This window comes from Carassius gibelio, chromosome A12 (genome assembly GCF_023724105.1).
Source record: "Carassius gibelio isolate Cgi1373 ecotype wild population from Czech Republic chromosome A12, carGib1.2-hapl.c, whole genome shotgun sequence".
NCBI lineage: Eukaryota > Metazoa > Chordata > Actinopteri > Cypriniformes > Cyprinidae > Carassius > Carassius gibelio.
In genome coordinates, this window is record NC_068382.1 from 9886100 (window position 1) to 9907878 (window position 21779).

The 21779-nt window shown below is 36.6% G+C and overlaps 1 protein-coding gene across 2 annotated transcripts; it reads right to left on the reverse strand.

Moving 5' to 3' along the window:
* LOC128025719 (ubiquitin carboxyl-terminal hydrolase 22) lies at positions 1 to 21386 on the reverse strand. Of its 2 annotated transcripts, none has more exons than XM_052612243.1 (12): positions 20935 to 21386; positions 16337 to 16469; positions 11695 to 11808; positions 11311 to 11412; positions 7303 to 7469; positions 7072 to 7219; positions 5168 to 5273; positions 4098 to 4383; positions 3008 to 3099; positions 2865 to 2927; positions 2635 to 2784; positions 1 to 1441 (listed from the first exon to the last, which is right to left on the reverse strand). In XM_052612243.1, exons 1-12 carry the CDS (start codon positions 21052 to 21054, stop codon positions 1399 to 1401), a joined length of 1524 nt encoding a protein of 507 aa, XP_052468203.1. In that variant the 5' UTR covers positions 21055 to 21386; the 3' UTR covers positions 1 to 1398. The 2 variants fall into 2 exon arrangements, with proteins under 2 accessions (XP_052468203.1, XP_052468204.1); XM_052612244.1 differs by having other exon boundaries at positions 5168 to 5270; positions 20935 to 21384.
* Positions 21387 to 21779: the final 393 nt, after the last annotated feature.

The window sequence follows — 21779 nt, forward strand, 5'->3', positions numbered from 1 at the left end:
TTTGATTTTGTTGATATATTAATTTTTATTTCTTTATTTTTCTTTTTTCGCGCCATAAATCAGAAAATACTGTCACCAGACGAACAGAAACACATTTTCACCATGTTCTTATGAATGAAATGTTGCATAAAACCAGGTGACTTTTATATAAACAAAACCCTCAGCAAATCTTAATGTGTGAAAGATAAAGATATGGACTGAAGTCTACAGCCTAAACCGATCCAACAAACACTTAAATGTGTGTTTTCCCCTCGATTCTCCATGAACTGGGCTTAAGGAAACAAAACCGATCACGATCTGCGTGAAAATCAATGGTTTAGTCTGTAGTGTCCTGCCTTTAAACAGGGGTCCAGCGGATTGACTTCCAAATAAAGATGACTTTAAAACAGAACTGAAGAGGCGCTGAGTGCAAAAACCAGAACAAAGGGTTCAGAGAATCATGAAGAGAGAGAGAAATCAATAATAAAGAGAAAAACGCACAGATAACAAAACCATCCGCACACATCTGAACGAGAGCCAATCACACGACACAGCGCTTGTTTCTTCATTGATTTGTTTTACATACATACATACTATACATAGATACATAATTAACATTTATAAAATCCTCCCCAAAGTCTTTTAGCATCCAGTTTAAACGGCATGCTAAGTTTGAGTACTGATTCAGTACACACACACACACACACACACACAGTTAACAACACAAACACACAGGTGCACACATACCTGCATGCGCGCTCACACACACACCCACACACACGGCTGAGGATAACACTGCAGAATCAAGCCATGGTGGAGACATGAAACATGACGAGCCTTCGCGAACAAACCAGCGACCGAAAGATTCACGACGTTCACATCGAAGCGCGTGAAGAGGGCGAACAGATGAGGGACACGTAAACTGAAACGATGACTTTATAAAAATAGATTTATAGATATTTGCGTGGGTGGCATTTCCAGGCCGAAGGAGAAGACGACAGGAATCAAAAGTGCTGGACGAGGACAGTATTTCCAAACTCAAAGCACAATAGAAGTCTAGAACATCTTTCCTTTGCATTCAGTACATCAATAATGCATATGTAGAAATAAAAAAGGAATATTTTCTCCCTCGTATACTTCTGGGATAATGCCAGTGAATGTGTTGTTGAAGAAAAGGTGAAAGCGATGCTGAGATGTCAGTCTGTCTGTAGTGAGAACTCTTTCTGTCAAGTATGCTCCGGTTGCTCAGTGCAGATTGGTTTAGCGCTGTCTTTTTTTCTGGGTGTTTTTTTTTTAATTGGCTGTTGTTCTTTTGCTTTTCTTCAGTGAAAAAGGCTCTGTTTGTGTAGATGGCAGCTCTCGTGAGGCTGGATATGATCCTCTCTTCACAGCTTGGACTCGGACGCTCCTGCATCGCCATTATTCATATTCAAGGAACTGTTTATGATAAAACAACAAGTACCTGCAAAAAGGAAAAAAAAAAAAACAATTTTTTTTTAGAAACCACAGATTTTTATTTTATTTTATAAATAATATTTATTATTATTAATAATATTTTAGAACTAATTTTTACATATGTTTTTTTTTTATATTTAATTTTAGTTACTATATGGTTATATATAGTCAATTTAGATTTAAAAAAAGATTCCAGTTTTAGTTTGAGTTATACAATTTCTTCAAATTAGAAATGTTGCATTGGTAAATTAAATAAAATAAGTTTACCATTTTTAAATAACTGACATTTTATTATTTTTAATTATTATTTTTTTGAAAGAACAGTAAAAAATAAATAAATAAAATTCATAATATTACAGCAGTTATTTTTACGTTTTTAGGTAATTTTATAGTTACTATTAATATTTGGAATACGTTTTTACTTTTATATTTTTTGTTTTTAATTTAATATTATTTTTAGTTACTATTTAGTTTATATATATATATATATATATATATATATATATATATATATATAGTCAATTTAGATTTAAAAAAATTTCATTCCATTCATTTTAGTTTGAGTTATTTTATGTAATTCAAATAAAATATAAATGAAAATGTTGCATTGGTAACTAGCTAAAATAAAATAAGTAAAAATAAATAAATAAATAATTGTATTATTATTTTTATTAATTTTTAAATAAAACAATAGTGAATAAATTTCGCAATTTTACAGAGCAGTTATTTTAATGTTTTTAGGTAATTTTATAGTCATTACTAATATTTGGAATAAATTTTCACTTATAATTTAGTTTTTTAATGTAATTAAATTTTAGCTTTTATATGGTTAAATATAGTCAATTTAGATTTACATTATTTTTATCCAGTTTTAGTTTTGAGTTATTTTATTTCTTCAAGTTAAAAAATAAAATAAGTTTAAATTGTATAAATTATTTATTTCAATTATTCTTTTTTTAAATGTACACACACACACACACACACACACACACTACATTTATTTGGACCCTTAAGTCAGTAAAGTAAACTTTTATAAAATTATATCGTAATTACGGAGTGCAATTTTGTTTATACATAGAACTAAGTATTATAATAATATAATAATTAATAATAAACTTTTTTTTTTTTTGTGCATGTGTCTCTGATTTGATCTTTTGCGTGTAATAACAATGCATTGAAACTCAAGAGTGTGCGACAGACCCCTCGCTGTCCAGGACATCTTTGATGCTGGCTTTAGTGATGATGGCATCATCACACTTAAACCACTGGTCCTTGTGCTGGCGGATGAACGTGGTGTAGTGACCGCTCTCCAGCGTGCCCTGATGATTGACCACCGCGAACAGAGAATACCTGCAGCAGCGCACACAGACGCACACGTCACGGGACACATGTTCGCTCACACATATTACATGCAGCGGTCATCCACTTACTTGTTGTCATTGTTTAGAGAGTCTACGGGCTGCAGGTACTGTCCGTTCATCCGGCTCTCTTTACTGAGAGAGAAACACAACAGACGTCAGGACACGCACTCACGGTCTTTACTGGAAGCTGACTGAACGCTGCTCGCTCGTACCTGGAGGCCATGAAGGGCGTCATGTCCAGCTCCAGAGGGAAGGACACATAGGTGGTGATCTTCCGCCGGAGCTTCGCCGAATGCTCGAACCGCTGCATGATCAAACACACAACTGTGAGAGAATGTCCTTCTGATCGACACGCAATCAGACGATCAACAGCTTTGACAACTATTCAGTGTTCGACAGATCCTGCTCAGAGATGCACCAATAAAAACACCGTCTAGACGGCAGAGAATCATGAGCCGATAGTCATAACCTGTACATGCATAATATATATTAAAAAACACTATAATTCAATGAGGTGTACTGAAATCGTTACATTTTACACTTGTCTGGATAAAACTGAATAATATGTTACTACAGTAGCGGAGATGATCAAAATAGTAACAATGTAAAGGAAACGTGTTAAAATTCAATTCTGGATTCAAAATGTATTACTATGTGCAATTTTGTTTGAAATACTAGACAGTAGTTTAGAATTGTAATATTTCTATACACTTCCCATTTTGGGTTATATTTAATAACAATATAAAAATACATTTTTTTTTCTTTGCAAATTTATATTATATGGTAATTAAATAATGTATCCAAATATTACAATTCTATATGTCCAAAAAAAAAGAGAAAAGAATATAATCATTCAAATGTTTTTCGTAACATTTAATAATTAAATATTAAAAAGTATCTAGCAACAATTAAATGATCAATAATACAGAATTATCACGTATCCCTACTTTAAAGTGGATCAGTGCACTCAGATATACAACACTGACCCCAGTCCATGCACACACACACACACACACACACACACACACACACACACACACACACACACACACCCACACACACTTATAGACAAACACACACGTGCTCACACACACAAATGCACGCTCTCCAATCCACTCTCACACACATGCTCACACACACAAATGCACGCTCCCATGCACTCACACACAAACACACAAATGCACGTTCTCACACACACACTCTCAAACACAAATGCACGCTCCCATGCACTCACACACAAACACACACACACACACACACAAATGCACGCTCTCTCACACACACGCATGCTCTCAGACTCACTTTGAGGTGGAAACACGCCACGATAGGAAGTCTCTTCATTGTCAGCTGCTTGGTGGACTCCTGGTAACTATGGCACCCGCTGCATTTGATCTTGGCGCTGCTTCCTAAGTGTTCGGGTCGAGTGAACCTGCGTAAGCAGTCTGTGAGCGTGGTGGCTCCGCTCGGGTGACCGTCCCCGTTCACCACACTGCCGTCGCTGCCCGGGCTGAGCGGCCAGAACGGGGTGGAGGACCCCGGCAGATCCAGGCTGATGTCCCAGAACGGGTCTATTGTGGTGGAAACCCCACTGCAGACAAGAAAACACCACAAATAATGTACAAAGAGCAGCGTTTCTATCTGTTTGTCAATTCTAGCACTGCACAGCCCCAAAAGAACACTTGATCTGAAAAAACCTTGAATGGGCGGAGTGCAGTACCTCTGTTAAACACAAGGGGGCGCTGATGAATGATCTGTGCATTTCAAACACTTGAGGTTGTTCAATAGCATTCTAACTGGGTTACATAGTTTTTTTGGCAAACTTTTTCAATACTCTGATTGGTGGTTATTTTTTCCCATATGAAGAAAACGAATAGGATATTTCTTCAGGAACCGACTTTTGCACATTGTACAGGAATAAAAGAGCCAAGCATCTCTCGACTTTTTTTTTTTTTTTTTTTTACAGTGTGCAAAATTAATACAACCCATTGCGATCAGATTTTATTTCTGACTTGAATTATGTTATTGAAATTGCACAAAAAAATTGAATTAATCAAATTATATATCAAATAAATTATTTCTATTTAATAAAAAGTATCAACATTTGAATCTCACTATTTGTACTGTTAAATAAAACTACTGTATTATTTTTTTAAAATATGCTAATTTTACAGTGTGATATTGCAATAGTAATATATATATATATTTTTTATAATTTTAATAAACAAAAATAATATATAATTTTTACATTTATCTATGGTCACTTATTACATAAATATAAAATTTAAGTAATATAACAGTATTTTTTCACATTTTTAATTTAGTAATAATAATAACAACAACATTATTCATGAAAATGACTGAGTGGCTCTTACTGGCAGACTTGGCAGGTGACGTCAGACTGCAGTCCTCCAGTGAAGATTTGGTCAATGATGCAGCTGCAGTGGTTTGGATTGTTGGCTTTTTTCCCATTGTCATCTCCTTAGTGGACATTGAAGCAACATATGAACACACACACACACACAGAGGGAGAGAAGGTCTGATTAGAAAGCAGATACAGCCCTCTCAGCTTCACACTGCAGGAGGAAGAGTGAGCTCCGTCTGATTCTCACACACCGTCTCTGACCCGGAGTCCAGTGAGCACAGCGCGGTCAGACGCTCTCACAATCAGAGGAGTCTACGACTGAACCGCTCTGATGTGGAAACCGCTGACAGACTGTCACCTCCCTACACTCTGACAGATGTTACTGAAAGAGTTTGTGGAAGTAGTCCGGAAACGTTTGAAATCATTTACAGCAGACTGAAATCAGGGCTGCAGATTCATCGAAATCAAACCGAAATTACGATACTGCTTAGTAAAATTATACATTCATGAAGGCTGTGGTGTTTTAATTAAACAAATTTAATTTGTAATGTCGATTTATAAACCAGATGAGCAAGATAAGCGTTAAGGATATATATATATATATATATATATATATATATATAGTAAATAAAAAAAAATAATTTTAGTTCTACTGTAAAATAAAATTACTATATACTTTTTCCTAAATTAAGTTTGTATTAGCATTAAATATATAAATAGCTATTTTTTTTGTTTTATCATATATTTGTATACTGTTAACAAAAACAGAGCATTTAAGAAATAATTTAATTTTACAGTGAAATATTACACAGATTTTTATATTTTAATTTACTACTATTAATGTTAAAATTTATTGTTTTTATTACTGGCAATACTGCTACATAAAAACTAAGTATTTAAGAAATATGCTAATTTTATTTAGCAGCGATTTACACATTTAATAATAATAATAATAATAATAATAATAATAATAATATTTATTGCTATTATTTGTCGTACCGCTACACACACAAAAAAAAAGGAGTATTAAATATACAAATTTTATTTTCCAAATATTTTAGTTAAATATTTTTATTTAGTAATAATTATAAGCATATTCAAAATAATAATAATAATAATAATATCTATTATTATCATTATTTTATGGTCATATTACTACATAAATCACAATTTGGGGCACATTTTAAAATCAAAATTTTCTTTGCAATTTTTAATCAGATATTTTTTGCCAAATCGTGCTGCCCCATGTTAAGGTAAATGTATCATTTTGTTGATGTTAAAATACTTTTACTATCAAAATAATGCTAGATCAGCCCTGCTGGCTCCACTAATAGCATGGTTTGGGGGCGGGGTTATCATCATTTGTGTCTGAAGAGTAATAAATCAGATGTTGATCATTATATTGGATTGGTGCATTGAAGCAACCAAATTTTCCAAAATGTAAATGTTAATGCATCAAAAACTAGAAAATCATTAATTGATATTGGATGATTTTTTTTTCTTTCATTCTATATTTAATGACAACTAAGAAAGTTTTTTACATATGACTCTTACATTTCTGCATCTGATGAACCCGAATCCTGCTCTTCTGTGCTATTGTTTATTGTGAAATTTAACTGGTCTCTACACTTTTGCCACCATAAGCTTCTTTGTTAAAATACAAAGTAACAAATGTCTATATACGAAAACAGTCACAGTTGCACTTTTTTGTGTCCTGGTCAGCTCAAGAACACGTGTGATGATCTGGCTCTTTTGCCTCAAGGCTGCCCATACTGGTTTACCAAGCCGACATCAAAGTTTGTTCACAAACTTTAGCCTCTAGTTGTTATTATTATTATTCACACCATGAAATGAGAAATATGCAGTTGGGTTGCTACTTGTACATGCATCGCAGCATCTGATTGGCTGCAGTACCTTTGCAGTGTCTGTGCAGCACATCAAGAGCAGCGATGAGGAACTCGTGAGCGTCCTGCTGCTCGTAGCCGGCGAGATGTCGTGCGTGAGTCCAGACCAGGTGCAGCAGCCGGAAGGGAATGTGAGGAGAGCGGTGACCCGAGTAGAACTACAGGACAGACGAATAGAGAGAAGGATGACATGCGTGACAGGAGGTGTGTGTGTGTGTGTGTGTGTGTGTTGAGCTCTCACCTCCTGAAAGAGCTGAGACATTTCACACACCAGGCAGGAGTTGGACTGCATCTCACACTTGTGTCTGTCGGACAGGAAGAAGTCCCTCAGCAGTGGAGTGTGTGTGAGAGCCTGAACGATGCAGTTCATAAAGCACGTGTTCCCAAGGTTTATCAAACCCCTCAGTCCTGGAAGAGACCAAACAGAAAGCACAAAATCAGGATAGACAGGAGTATTCACAAATGCTACTACTAATAAAATACTATAAAGAAAAAAAAAAACCAAGTAAAGGGTAAATTAATTAAAAAAAAAACTTATACACACAATTGCTGTCTGTATTATTTTTATTAATAAATTGATAAAATACTAAAAAGTACAAACTATAAAAAATGTATATATATATATATATATATATATATATATATATATATATATATATGCGTGTGTGTGTGTGTGTGAAAATACAACTTATTGTTAGCATCATAATCATGGCAATTAAGAAAAACTATAATGTGCATTATTATTAAATTTAAGTTATTTTTAGCTGTTATTTATAAATTACTCCTAATAATAAATATTTTGTTAATGTATATATTTATGTACATATTTAATAATCAACATTTTATTCGTGATTCAATGTTATAAATAATTTAACTCATGTACTTTGTATCGTTTAGTGTCATAACATTTTTATTCCAAATTTATTATTTATAAAGCATTATTATTCCGAACAATATTTTAATTTACTTTGTATTTATTGTTTGTCGATTTTAATTAGTATTTACACGGCATAAACATTGCATATTTGTTAATTATAATGTTTTAACAATAAAAAAAATATTAATTTACTTTGTATTCGTTTTTTATTAGCAATTTATTATTTTTGTAAATTATTATTAATAGCAACAAAAATACTTTGTATTTACAGTTTGCCCATATTAGTATTTTTTTGTATTATTGAGTTAAATATTTGTATTATTGTTATAAATAATTAATTAGCAATATACAAAAAAAGAATCTTCAAAAATAATAATATAAAAAAAAAAATTAAAAAAAAGAAAAAAAAAAAAAAGTGCACTCTCCTGGAGGTTACATTTAAACAAATTTGGGTAACATACATCACAAAACAATAAACAAAAAAATAAATAAATAAAACGAAAACAAAGGGTAGCAAGGATTTCTTGGCCTATCAGAAAATCTACTCTGCAGGCAAAGGTTGCAGGGACACAATAATATCGGTTTCCAGTCGAGCACTTCTACAATTTTTTTTTTTTAATTGATCAAAACAATGCATTTTCACAATGTAAATGTCCTTGTCTTAATCTGAAGTGCAGAACTCCTGAAGCTCGAGCACTGCCTTCCTCTCTGTCAGTCAGAGTCTCCTCCAGCTGAGCTAAAGTCCTCCCGCTCAAACAGTTTGACAGGTTTACAGGAGGCCCGCGAGGCCTGCGCTCTCACTGGGTGGCTAAACGTCTTCAGATCTGCCGCTCTCAGACATCTGCTCCCCTCGCTTCCCAGAGTTTAGTTCAAGCGAGGGTAGAGACAGAAAGACGACCAAAACAAGCAGCTAAGAGCGAGTCCGGCCTCATCCAGCACCTCCTGCAGCACTACACTCTTTAAAGTGCTAATATATAATTGATGCACATGAATGACTGAGTCATACACACGCCTGATCCTACACACACACACACACACACACATCATCACACACACACACATCATCACAAGTGACGCTGATTCTACGCTGGACACCATCAGAGCATTCGGATTCCAGACGCACCAAAAACAAATCAAATAACTAACGATAAATGAGATGTTTTTAGTCATTGCTATTGTAGGTAATTAATAAATGATGCTGTAGTGATTCCAGTTAAATTAATGATTTGTGTACTTTCGAGGAACATCTGATTTAATTTCAGACAGTCAGCCTTAACTATTCGTTATTAAAAAAAAAATAATAATAATAATATTTTAAATTAAACTTTTTTTTAATGATTTTAATGTTCACAGTAAAACAAAACAACAATGTGCATGATTCACTAAAAAGAGTCATTCATTCAGAAATCTGACTTCTGTGGGCATGCTCGTGTTGTCAAAAGACCCGGTACTTTGGTACCAAGTCGGTACTAAAAAAATTTGGCAAATTAAATTTGGGTGAAACTTGTTTACTGTTTTTCATAATTATATTACTTGTAGAAAAACTTTAAACACTATTGTAAATAAGTATAAAGAATGGCATTGGTTTTATTTTTAGTGATAAAAAGTGTGTTTTTTTTTTTATTAGCATATTTTCGTGTTTTGCTTTGGTACCGAAATTGGTACCTAGAACTGTGGATTTTAACAGGTATCGGTACAGAATACTGAAATTTTGGTACCGTGACAACACTAGGGCATGCTGTATATTTTTGATTCACAAAAAAAAAAATAAAAAAAAAAATAAAAAAAAAAAAAATCTCTGGTTCAAAAGAGTCATCTGCTTAAGAATCAGAGTATTCAGGTTGTGCTGTATGGTTCTAATTCACTAGGAATAATCCAGAAGCCATTTGTTCAGGAATCTGCTGAATTACACTGGTCGTGTGGTACGTTTTCGATTCACTATAAAGAACTGGCACTAAAGAGTCATTTGCTCAAGAATCTGACTACTCTGGTCACATTCTGTATGATTCACTATTGACCACCAGCGCAAAATAATAATTTGTTCAGGAACTGGTTAGATCACTCCAGCTGCATTGTATGCTTTCTATTTGCTTTAAAAGGTCATGTGCTTAAGAATTGGACTACTCTGGTTGTGCTGTATGGTTTTGATTCATTAGAACTCACTTAAGAGTCATTTGGATCATTTGAATCAGTTGGATCACACTAGTCAAGCAGCATGTTTTTATTCACAATAAAGAGCAAGTCACTCAAGAATCACTATTTTTTTTTTTTTGTAGGATTCACTGAAAAGAATCAGGTCAAAGCAGTCAATGGTTCAGAAAAAGCTTGGATCACTCTTGGTCACAATGCATGTAAAAGATTATTTTGTTTGGGAATCAGTTAGGAATCGTTTGGATCACACGGCTTAAGCTACAGGTTTTCATTCACCAAAAAAAGAAAGAAAAACACAAAAGAATAATTAGTTCAGAAACCAAATGGATAACACGATTGTGCTGTATGTTATCAATTGACTATAGAGAACTGTATGCAAAGCAATGCATGGTTTTGATTCACTATAAAGAACTGGCTCAAAAGAGTCATTTGCTCGAGAATCATTCAGTTACAGTATTTTTGTGTTGTTGTTTATTATAAAGTAAGTGGTTCTAAACAAGAACGACTCAGTTCCCAACACCAGTTTAGAACAGAAATCAACTGGTATCAAAAACGGACTTTGATTTCACTGTTAAACACTCACAGCTGACGTGTCCGTGTTTAATGAACGTGTTTTGACACTTACAGCCGACGCAGACTCAAGCTTTTGTGTCGCGATTCGTTGTCGTCGCACGCCTCCGGTTTACTCAAAGTGTAAGAGTCTGTAAAGCAGCAGCCACACGATCCATCTCATGCAATATTCCTCTGAATGCATCATGCATGGGCCAGATTATGTGCTGCATGATCAATGGAAGCTCCAGCTCTCGTAAGGCTAATCGCATTAGTGTGTTTCTCTGGGTGTGAGAGAGTCTGGCGTTTAGTGCCTACGCTGGGCCTGTGATGCAGACATTAACACTATTACTGCACCGCCAGACCTCTGACTGAGGAGAACCATTATTTCTCTAACGGCCAGCGTCCACTTCACTCCTTATTTGTGTGCACAGAGACTCTTATTCTCTCTCTCGGTCATGGCATGCACACACAAAAATGGATGAAGATGTTTAAAACCGATGCCATTTGTGGCTAAGAAACAAAGAGCAGTTTTGGCTCGGGTGCAGACTGCAGTCTCTAGATGCGTGAGTATGACAAAAACCGACGAGTTTCGGCTGTAATAATCCCGAGCTGTACTATTATTGAGCACTGTTTCAGAGAAATCGCTAGGAAAATCTTGCGAGTTCTTACCTATGGTGCAGTTGGCTGTAATCTTCCTTCGTTTGGGGTTGTGTCGCAGCAGCTCCAGCTCTCGTTTCGTAGGCTCCCACATCGAATATTTCTCCCCAATCCCTGATGTTTTAGATTACACTCACATTATAGTTCATATAAAGCAACATTCGCATACACGCAACACTTTTATTCAGCAAAAATGCATTGAAATGCATGATCCAAAAGTGATGGTTAGACATTTAATAATGCGACAAAGTATTTCCATTTCTAATAAATGCTGTGCTTTTGAACTTTCTATTCTTTCTATTCCACAGTTACAACATCTTCTAGATTCACGTGCCACAGGTGAAGATGAACTACATTATACATGGTGTGTGTGTGTGTGTTGGGGGGGGGGGATACCTTGCAATTTCCATGCTTTTCTTTGTTCTTCTTTGGCAATCTGCTCCATGTCTTTGTCGTATATGTAGTCTTGGCACACAAAGCAGTATATTCCACCGTACAAAAGGTCTATAGCTGAAAGAGAGAAGAACGACACAGGAACATATTAGAGGCCTTTTAGAGAAGTGTACGTTTTGCATCTTCCCGTATCCATCATGTAAATATGGATGATGGGAATAATAATTAGGGTGCAGCAAAGAAAACCTCCGTCGCTGCTTGTGCCAAAATATCGTGTCCTCTGTGAAATGTCATAGCGAATTATGAATTATTTTCCTGTGCTCGTTTACTTGCATCTTATTTCTCCAAGCCTGCAGTGCACATACCTGCTTTTCAGTTCCCATGGAAACCCGATGATGGTCTGTTTCACACAGATGCACTAAATGTTCGCAGGTGGACTTTTAGAGGCTTTCTGTGCACAGAGACTAGCGTCTGAATGTTAGCGGTTCTAGTAAAGGGACAGAAGTCTGTGCACGCTAGACCTACTGCAGGACGTTAACAATCAGCACAGGCATGTGGTAAATCTGCTCCTATTTGCTTTCAATGCATTTCGTTTTATCGTGCATGATTATGGTTTATTAGTGCAAGACAAAAAAATATATATTTTCATGACTTTGCATTAAAATGCTATTAATTGTAATGGGTAAATAATATTAGTCAATAATTTCATATAGTAATGATCACAAGACTTTGAAACTAGTGTAAAGCATTGCATTTTATTTATCGTTTAAGACAGTCGAAGTGAGCTCATGCATGATGGCTTTAAACTGTATTTAGATCAGATGAGCAGAAAAGAGAGAAGTTGCACAAGAAAACGAGGTGGGGTTGCATGATGCACACACACACACACACACACATCAGATGGTTAAACCAAAAGCATAGCAGGCCTTCAAGTAACCATGGGAACCAGCGCAGGAAAAAGAGGAAAGAACACCGAGATCTGACAAGTGTGAGCCGACGAAACAAGAGGATGAAAAACAAAAGCCATCTACATAAACCAGAGATGCACAAAACCAAGCCGGCTCATTCAGACTTAATTACTCCCCGTTCGTCTTTAGAGAATAAATCAGAGTTTTTCCTCCTCTGGAGCGGCACTCATTCACAGATATCCTCTGTGTGCAAGCTAACCTAATTAAATGTTCAATCAGACCCCGAGGGGAGCTCGACACACACGTGGGTGTTCAGACTGGAGGTGATGCTGCGGGGGCATTATGACACCTACAGCACGAGCAGCGATAAATCATCACCTGGAGTCAAACAAACCACAGTGGACCAGCGGCAAGAGACTTCATTTGTGGATCAAGAGATGCTTCAACAGGCGAGTAAGTCCAACAGCAGCACACTGTGAGTCAGCACGGCCGATCTGAGCTGCTCTATCGACTGCTCAAGCCATCTGTGACCAACACTGTCAACCGCATTACAGGAAAAAAAAAAAAAAAAAGACAGAATCTGGATATTTGTGTGTTGACACAATCAACAATTGTTAGTGTTGAAAGTCTGAAACGCTGCTGCTTTGAATCTTCGCCCGTTCAATTTTGTTGCATTCCTGAAGAGTTGCTGCGCATTAAACGTTTGCATGTTCACATGCACTAATCATTTAGAATGAATACAGTCCGACCCTGAAAGTTCTGTTTGAATGAACCCAAAAACTTGCAACCGGTTTGCAGATTAATCGAATGTTCCTCAAAAGCCTGATGTTCAGATTTGAGAATTTTCTTTTTTTTTTTTTAAATTTATCCTTATACAAATGCACGAAAACACATGATCTGAAGTCCAACTAGTGGGCAACATTTCAAAAATAAGATTTCCAACTATTGTATTTTTCGGACTATAAGTCGCACCTGAGTATAAGTCGCATAAGTCCAAAAATACGTCATGAGGAGGAAAAAAAACATAAGTCGCACTGGACTATAAGTCACATTTATTTGAAACCAAGAGAAAACATTACTGTCACTAGCTGCGAGAGCACCCTCTGGCGGCTGGAGACGGTAATGTTTTCTCTTGGTTAATTTCTCTCGGTTCATGTCAAATAAATTTTGAGAACTATGAAAAAAAGTGCGACTTATAGTCCGGAAAATACGGTATAACATTTGCTGATTGTGTCAAAAGAAGTTTCCAGCTTTTTTTTTCTCTATAAAAAAAAAAAAAAAAAAAAAAAGTTTCCTTTGAAAACCTGCATCATTATTTTCAACGCAAAAACGCATACTTTTTATTCTTCCACGCAAAAGTTCAGTGCGTAACGGTTCATTTTTTTTCGGAGACTTACAAATATGGGGTCAAACTGTGCGGCTCGTTTAGGAGAGGTGTGCTTGGACTTTTAGAAGCGATCGGGTGTACGATGTTCACACAGCGAGTGAAGAATCGGACAAAAAGTTCCCATAGACTTAACATTGGACCAAAATTTGTGACATCATATCCCCTCATCACAATTTTGTAGAGAAATGGGAGTGGGCTCATTTCACTCTACCCAGCAAGCAGCCAATGAATGGCCACTTTGTCAACTTCCTAGTAACAGCCTAGCAACCATTTACAGCACCTTAACAACCAACCCATAGACTTCCATTGAAAAAGGAGAGATTACGTACATCTGTGGCTCAGAACATCATAGAGCCAAGTAGGTGGCCTCTTTTGATTCAAAATGGCTAACAAGCTTTAATCATCACCATGGAAACGATTTAGCCACACCCTATCAACCATTTATAGCACCCTAACAACCATATTATAAAAATTAATGGGCCATTACTCTGAAACAGAACAACCTAGAGACATGGGAGTTGGCTCTTTTTACTGAGACATCCAAGAATGCTTTAAATATCCCCTCCGCAACAATCTAGCCATGCCCTAGCAACCACTGTCAAGCACCCTAGCAACCCAAACCAAAAAAAAGGGAATATCTTCAAATCTAAATTTTATAAAGGCGTTGGGGTTGGTTTACATTCATACTGACAAGCAGCCTTTGGAATATCTTCATTGGCAGCTGCCAAGCCACTCCCTAGCAACCACACAGAGTACCCTAGCAACCCTTTAGCAAGACCTATATCTCTGCATCCGAACATTGTAGAGACATGGCACTCGGCTCTTTTTACTAATGCTAGCAAAGACTTCCACTAGCTACATGCTAACAGCAATTACCTAAGTGTTAAAACATTGTAAAAGTCCTACCTAGTTGTTCAAACATTATTTTTTTTACAGCACATCAGATGTAACTGAAGTAATGCTCTCTAATTTTATATTTTGCATGTCTTTTGCTCGTATCATGGGCATTTATTCCGCTTTAATACACAAGAGGAAATCCCAAAGGATGTTAGACAGAGATATAGAGCGGCTGGCTCGAAGTAAATCTCTTCATGTGAATCTCAGATTTTGGGTTTTTCCAAATGAGTCCACTGAAAGGTGAGCGATGATCTCTACACCAACACTGGAAACAAATGCCTTAAGTCACACATTCACACGCGGAGTCAGGGACTATTATCCCCTCACATGCTATAATTACCCACATTCTCTTCTGTTTGCACTGACTATTTGTTTGTTGTCTGAGGGTTGCACCCTTCCTCATTAAAACAGAGGGGATAATTACATGCCAGAGATGCATTAAGGAGCTGGGAGCAATCCAAGACCCCATCCAAACATCCATGGCTGGATCTGTGCACTTCCTGCCTCTTGTTCGAGATGACGATCGGAGACGCTTGTGGAGCAACTATGAAATTGGGGTTTTGTACGGCTCTATGATTTCAATGCAGAAAACGTAATTGCACATTATTGCAGAATCCAGTCATTAAAATGGAATTTAAAGCATAAACATTCCATGTTTTAATTTTAACCGCAAACCTCTGTTGTGCAGCACTTTGTATACCAAACCAAACAAACAACAGAATTTAACATTTTAATTCGATTACATTTTACAAGAGTATTTGAACTGTTAATACTTGATGTCTTCATTTGATTACCACTGTCTTGTTATCATATATATATATATATATATATATATATATATATATATATATGCACACACACACACTTAAGGAGAGTTGTTAAAAAAAAAAAAAAAAAGGATGAACTTTTTATAAATTTAATTGATTAGACATGATTTTCTTTCAAATGTGATTCACAAAAATAAAAAAATACTGAAATAATAGAAATAATTTATGAAATAAAGTTAAATAGAATTTTTACAGCTTACTTGTATACAGAAATTTTTTAAACCATAAATCCAGAAATTTAAAGGTGACAAAATGTTTTTTTACATGAATCCAATTATTGACAACTTTTTTTTTAATTAAAAATAGTGTTGTAAAAAATATCAACTTTTTGAAGTTCAATTTGATTAGACATGCTTTGATTACTAATTAAACCATTAAGACTGAAGTAACATCAATGATTTGTGAAATAAATAAAAAAAATTCAGAGTTTACACACACACACACAAAAATATATACATTTAGTTTTCCAATTATATGTAAACTTCCTACAGAGCCGTGATGTCGTGAGTGTGTGTGCTTTATTAATCAGCTCTCTCCGAGTTATAACTGTGTGTTCTGCGCACGAGTCGAGCTCATGTGCTCGGTCTTCTGCTGCTGACGTCTGTCCGTGTCTGTGTGCATCTCACCTAGGTTGTGTCTCTTGCTCTTGGCGTGCTCGTGGATGTGTTTCTTGCTGAAGCAGCCGAAGAACACACAGTGGAGACAGGAGTGAAGTCGATTCAAATGAGCTCCACACAGGTGACATATACATGACTTCGCCTGGGCAGAAAAGAGAGAGAGACGCAGGCGTTTAGTTACAATACATCCACATTCAGACCAGTGCTAATAAGAGCGGTCATATGAATAAAAAAAAATGATATGCATGGATAAATCATTTATAATAAACAAAAAAAAAAACATTCAAATCAATTCTCATCCTACTTTTTATTTTTCATTTCAGAAGCTTTACTCGAATATGCATCACAGTAGAGAAGATATGCATATAATATTAATGCAAAAAATTAGTTTTAATTAGATTTAACCTAAAAAAAAAAAGACATCACTATCCCCAGTGCATGAGCTCAGAGGTCTTTCTTTAGTACTGTACTGCTGGTTTTAGATCCGGTGATTAACGCTTTTACCTCCAGACCCGCATCTCGCCCTTCTGCTATTCCCCGAAGACACAACAGAACAAGCACCACCAGAGCGAGTGAATGGAGATAAACGACAGGTGAGACGAGGACACAGACGCTTCCACTGATCCAGCTTTAATGTGTTCAGAGCCAGCATTTCATTTGCATTCAGAAGAGAAAGTATGAACAATCCTGTGAGCACCAGCGGTATTCAACACCAGACGATCTTATATAAAACAGATATTAAGAAGCGTTTGAGAATGGATTTATTATAGTTTGTTTGTTTTTTGTAAATAATGCAAAGTCTGGACAGAACTACTCATGCAGAAAAAAAAGCTGAAACATTTTCAAGGATGCATGAAAAGAAAATGTAGTATTTTTAAAATGCATTTTAGATCTAATTGTGAACAATGCATCTGTGCATGTTTATTTTATCTTTTTTTTTAATGGTAAAAAAATCAAATTTTTCATCAACAGTCAAACATGCACAGAAAAAAACTATGGAAAAGCGGTGCAATCAAATAAGAAACCCTGTAAAGAACTACTACTGTATATCTGATGCTCACACAGGACGTGTTTTTTGATGCACACACACATGCATGCATGCATTCAACTCTCCTGATCGTGCTCTACAGACGTCTTTTCTCCTGTGTCTGATCCTACAGTCCTACACCGTCAGCAGGTCTTCTCCGCTCGCTCCTGCTGCTGTTAACGCTCTAATGTTGAATGAGATGCATTGATCTGAGACGGGGCTGAAGCATCAGCTTCCTCCTACAAGATGCTCAGCAGGATCCACATTCATGAACCGCTCACACAGAGTCTATTTTTGCAGCATACATGTGTAACAGAAAACCCTTAAAATGGCAACGAGGCACCACATGCCTGCAGTTAGCTGCAAGGAAAAAAGTCAAATAAAAATATTGAAGTAAATCACAAATGGTTTGAAAATAATATTAAAAAGACTTAAACCTACAATTTCAGTCATGTAATTTATAATCAGCAATGGATAATTTAAGTTATCATTAAAAGTAATCTGCCCAGCATTGAATATTTAGATATTTAAAGACTTGAATTTCTATAATAAACCAAAAAAAAAACTAAAATAATATATATTTAGTAATTTATGAATAAACAAGTTTGATAACGGACATAGAAAATAATTAATATTTTTAAAGCATGAATAAATATACATATTCATAACTGTAAAGAAACTGAAGTGTTTAACTAAATAAATACGTTTGATATTATGCTGATTTGACTTGATTATAAAGCTGCGTGTGTAATACAACATGCAAATAAATAAACTAAAGTTCACACTACTGAAAAACATGTTTGGTTAAAGTTAGCAGTGTCTCCTCCTCATTTATTAGTCTGAAAGTCTTCTGCAGTTTGTGTTCTAGCCTTGAACGTAATCTTTAGCGTCTGTGGAACGAGGCGAGTCTCCTCCGCCACAGAGATACAAAAATATCAAACGTTCTTGATTCATATTCAAGTCGACAAAAGCGGTGTTCAAGCATTTGTAAGGCTATGAATTATGAGCCGATAAAACGGTAGCGGAGCACTGGAGACGTATTGCTCTGTTTTCCTGATTTAACATCCTCCAAGCCTCCAGAAACTGAGTCCTGCTGTCGAACGCTTCGGACGCTCAGAAGATCTGCTGAAGCTCTGCCGCTTTGAATTTGGCCTTTGAGTGGATTATAGATGAGAACTAGTGATCAATTATGCTAGAAGTAACACCATCCTCTTGAAAAACAAAACTTAATGCAATATGAACAAATTATCCTTCATGAAACTCTGTTGTCTTGAGCTGAATCGTGGCAGTGAGTCACGAGATCCTGAGCGAACCAGATGTAACTCCAGGCAACATGACGCCATTCTCTGTATTAATAACACCCGACTGACAAAGATTCATCCAAGAAATCATTGACACAAATCATTTTGTGAAGAATGTGTGTTCGACATATCAGACCTCGCTAGCATGCGAGACTGGGGATTCTTTCATAAGAACACATGATGAAACACACACATATGAAGCATGTCATCTGATTGGAAATACTCATAACACGCATTACAAGATAACTCTTGGGTTTTCGGAGGGAGACGGGTTGGGTGAGAACGGTTATTAAACTGATATTTGATGCCACACGAGAAGTGATGGAACAGTAACTCGTTTTCGATACAAGAATCGGTTCTTTCGGACACTTTGCTTTAAAGAAGCAATTCAAAACCAATCAATGGTCCTTTACGAATCAATGGCTCTTCACCATTTAATGGTTCTTTGTCCAATCACACAGCATCTGGCAATCTGGCACCTGCACGCACCAATTGGCTAAGTGCACAAGACGACGTCGATAAGCTCCGGCTTATTCGATTTTTAGTTATTAATAGCCTATATCAAAGACAAGAGAAAAGATCCTCTTTATATTATTGAATACCTCTGTGTGGAAATTCATCAGAGATGGCATGGAGATTCATTCTTTCTTCTGTATCAAGTGGTTTAGTGTCACAGGGATCTTCATTGAAACGTGCAACACTGTATATTTTATGAGTGTTTTTTTTTTTTTTTTTGACTTATTTATATGATCATAAGGTTTGTGGCTGTCAAACAAGGCGCTTCGAGATTTCTGCATTATGGACTCAATGCATGTTTTATTAACTCGAGTAGGTTTGCATTTATTAAAACATCGGTGTTTGTGTTTCACAGTATGTTTTTAACAATATTTATCCATTTTGTGAAAATGAGCATCTGTTGCATAAATCATTATATATTTTAGTGTCTATAAGCAGCGCATACAGTGTGATTCACAATACTACAACCTTGGATTTGAAGCAAAAAAACATTTAGAAAATCAGTCAGAAAGATACAAAGGTACAAGACCGTGAACTTGACGGCTTTAATGAAGCATAGAACTACAATAGCATAAAGAATTGGGAATAACTGTACTGAAAATGATGGATAAACATAAACCTATTCATTTAAAGATGTCAAGTATATAGAAAGGGCATATTCTTATATTTTTTGCCAAATATTATATATATATACGCACACAAATATTTAGTGCTTCATGGGAGTTGGTGGGCCTAAAGAGTTCTTTGTGGAGATATTCTGCTGAATCATGGGTAATGTAGTTGTATTGCTTGTTTCTGTTCTCTGATTGGTGGAGACTTTCTGCTGAATCATGGGTAATGTAGTTTTTTTCGCTGTTAAACCTGGTTATTTAGAAAATAAGTTTGAATTATGCTGGCTGATGGCTTCAACAAAAGTATATTTCATGGATTAGCAACCTCTTAGTTAAGAATAGGTCTGTCTTTAATAGTATATAGTGTTAAAATCAATTCCTCTGTGGAGAAAATGAATGGGATTTTTACTTCAGGAAGCAGACTCTTGCACTAATGTCATATGAGAAACTTTATGTTGAAGCCGAATCATCTCATAAATCAGTCATTTAGCTGAGAGGTTTGTCAACCTGGATGTACAGTTATATACACAACAGTTACAGAGCCGAGAAAACGGGTTCGGTTCAAATGAATCGGCGTCCGATTCAGTGCAGTTCGTGAATGAATTATTTTAATCGGTTCAAACGACTCACTGAAATGATCCGACTCAATCATTTCGCGAATCGATATCACAGACTCCATCATGGGTGTATAATAAAGTGCATATTAAAGTGGAGGTTAAGGCAGTGACCATAACTTCTTAGTCCGGCCACACAATGGACAGATTCCGTGATGAACTGTGAAACTGAAACCTCTATTCGTGTATTGGGCAATCACTGATTTTTAGGCCTGGCAAGTCTCGTTTCGCATCAGACAACGTCTGAGATCCAAGGAAAGTGTTGCACGCTCGAAATGACGAATTAAACTCCCTAAAGTAACCAAAAAACACTGATAGCGGAAAAGCATCCCACGTCCAGCCCTATGAAACCAATGCACGGAGTCAGCGCAGGCCAGCCGATGCATCCTCTGGTGCACACAGGGATGCACGCGCACTCACAGCCCTCGATGGAAATAAATGGCGTTAGCCTTGTGCATTACACACCCGTTTGTGTTTAGAGTGTTATGCGAGCTGGCATCGAGAAGCACGGGCCGATGCACTGATGCATGTTATTTACCTTGCGTTTCCTGGTTTCGGCAGAGCCGCTCCACACAAAGCACTGGTATATAACCCGCAGATTCTGCTTCCAGTTGTCCACTTTGAACGCGTTCACATGGGAGCACCCTGCCGGACTCATGACACAACCCTCATCCGAGTTCCTCTGTGTTTCAGAGATGAAATCAGCTCAACTGAAGTCACGAGGAGAATTATCCAGCGATTGTTCCGTTCTGCCAGGCGATGCGGCGAGCCACGACAGGGTCGCAGATGCGTGCCTTACACATGCGGAGAGAGTTTCCCAGCGCCCTCGCTGCATGAATATATCATCCCTGGCGAGAATTAAACACAAGGGCTTGTGGCTGCGCTGAACACACTTTGATATTATATTTTCCAAGTCGGCTGTTTTAATGGACGGCAAAGGAATTCAACGGAGCACCGTGGGCGACGCGAACCTTGCGATGTTGAACGCTGATTGGAAGGTGGCTTGCAGTGCGCGGCTGCGATTGGCCATCGCGCGTGTCATTTCCGTTAAACGCCCGCCCGCTTTCGAGAACTCCGACATCTGATTGGACGCCGCGAACGCTTGTCTTTGTTTAAAGGCTTGTTCGCCGCATGGGCGCCTGTGATTGGCTGCGGTCGCACCTTCTTTTCTTGTTGGTTATGTCATTGAAGTAAAAAACATGCCACATGCCTAGAGAGATGCTCTGTGGAAGCGTCTTGATTCTGAGTTTGAGTCATAAATCTGTTTTTAGAAAGCCTCCATTGTTTTGTTGATCACATATTAGAGTGAAACCTATGTGTGGAACATCTTAGGCCCATAAATAAATGAAAAACTTCAATTTTGCTTTAAGACATCAATTAATC

Bases quoted from the DNA above. Each gene is read 5' to 3' on its own strand.
- LOC128025719 (XM_052612243.1), bottom strand. From the start codon at position 21,054: ATGAGTCCGGCAGGGTGCTCCCATGTGAACGCGTTCAAAGTGGACAAC. The intron at 7,470-11,310 runs GTAAGAACTCGC...GGTCTCTTCCAG, and splicing joins TACAGCCAACTGCACCATAG to GACTGAGGGGTTTGATAAAC. The intron at 4,384-5,167 runs GTAAGAGCCACT...TCTTGTCTGCAG, and splicing joins GTCACCTGCCAAGTCTGCCA to TGGGGTTTCCACCACAATAG.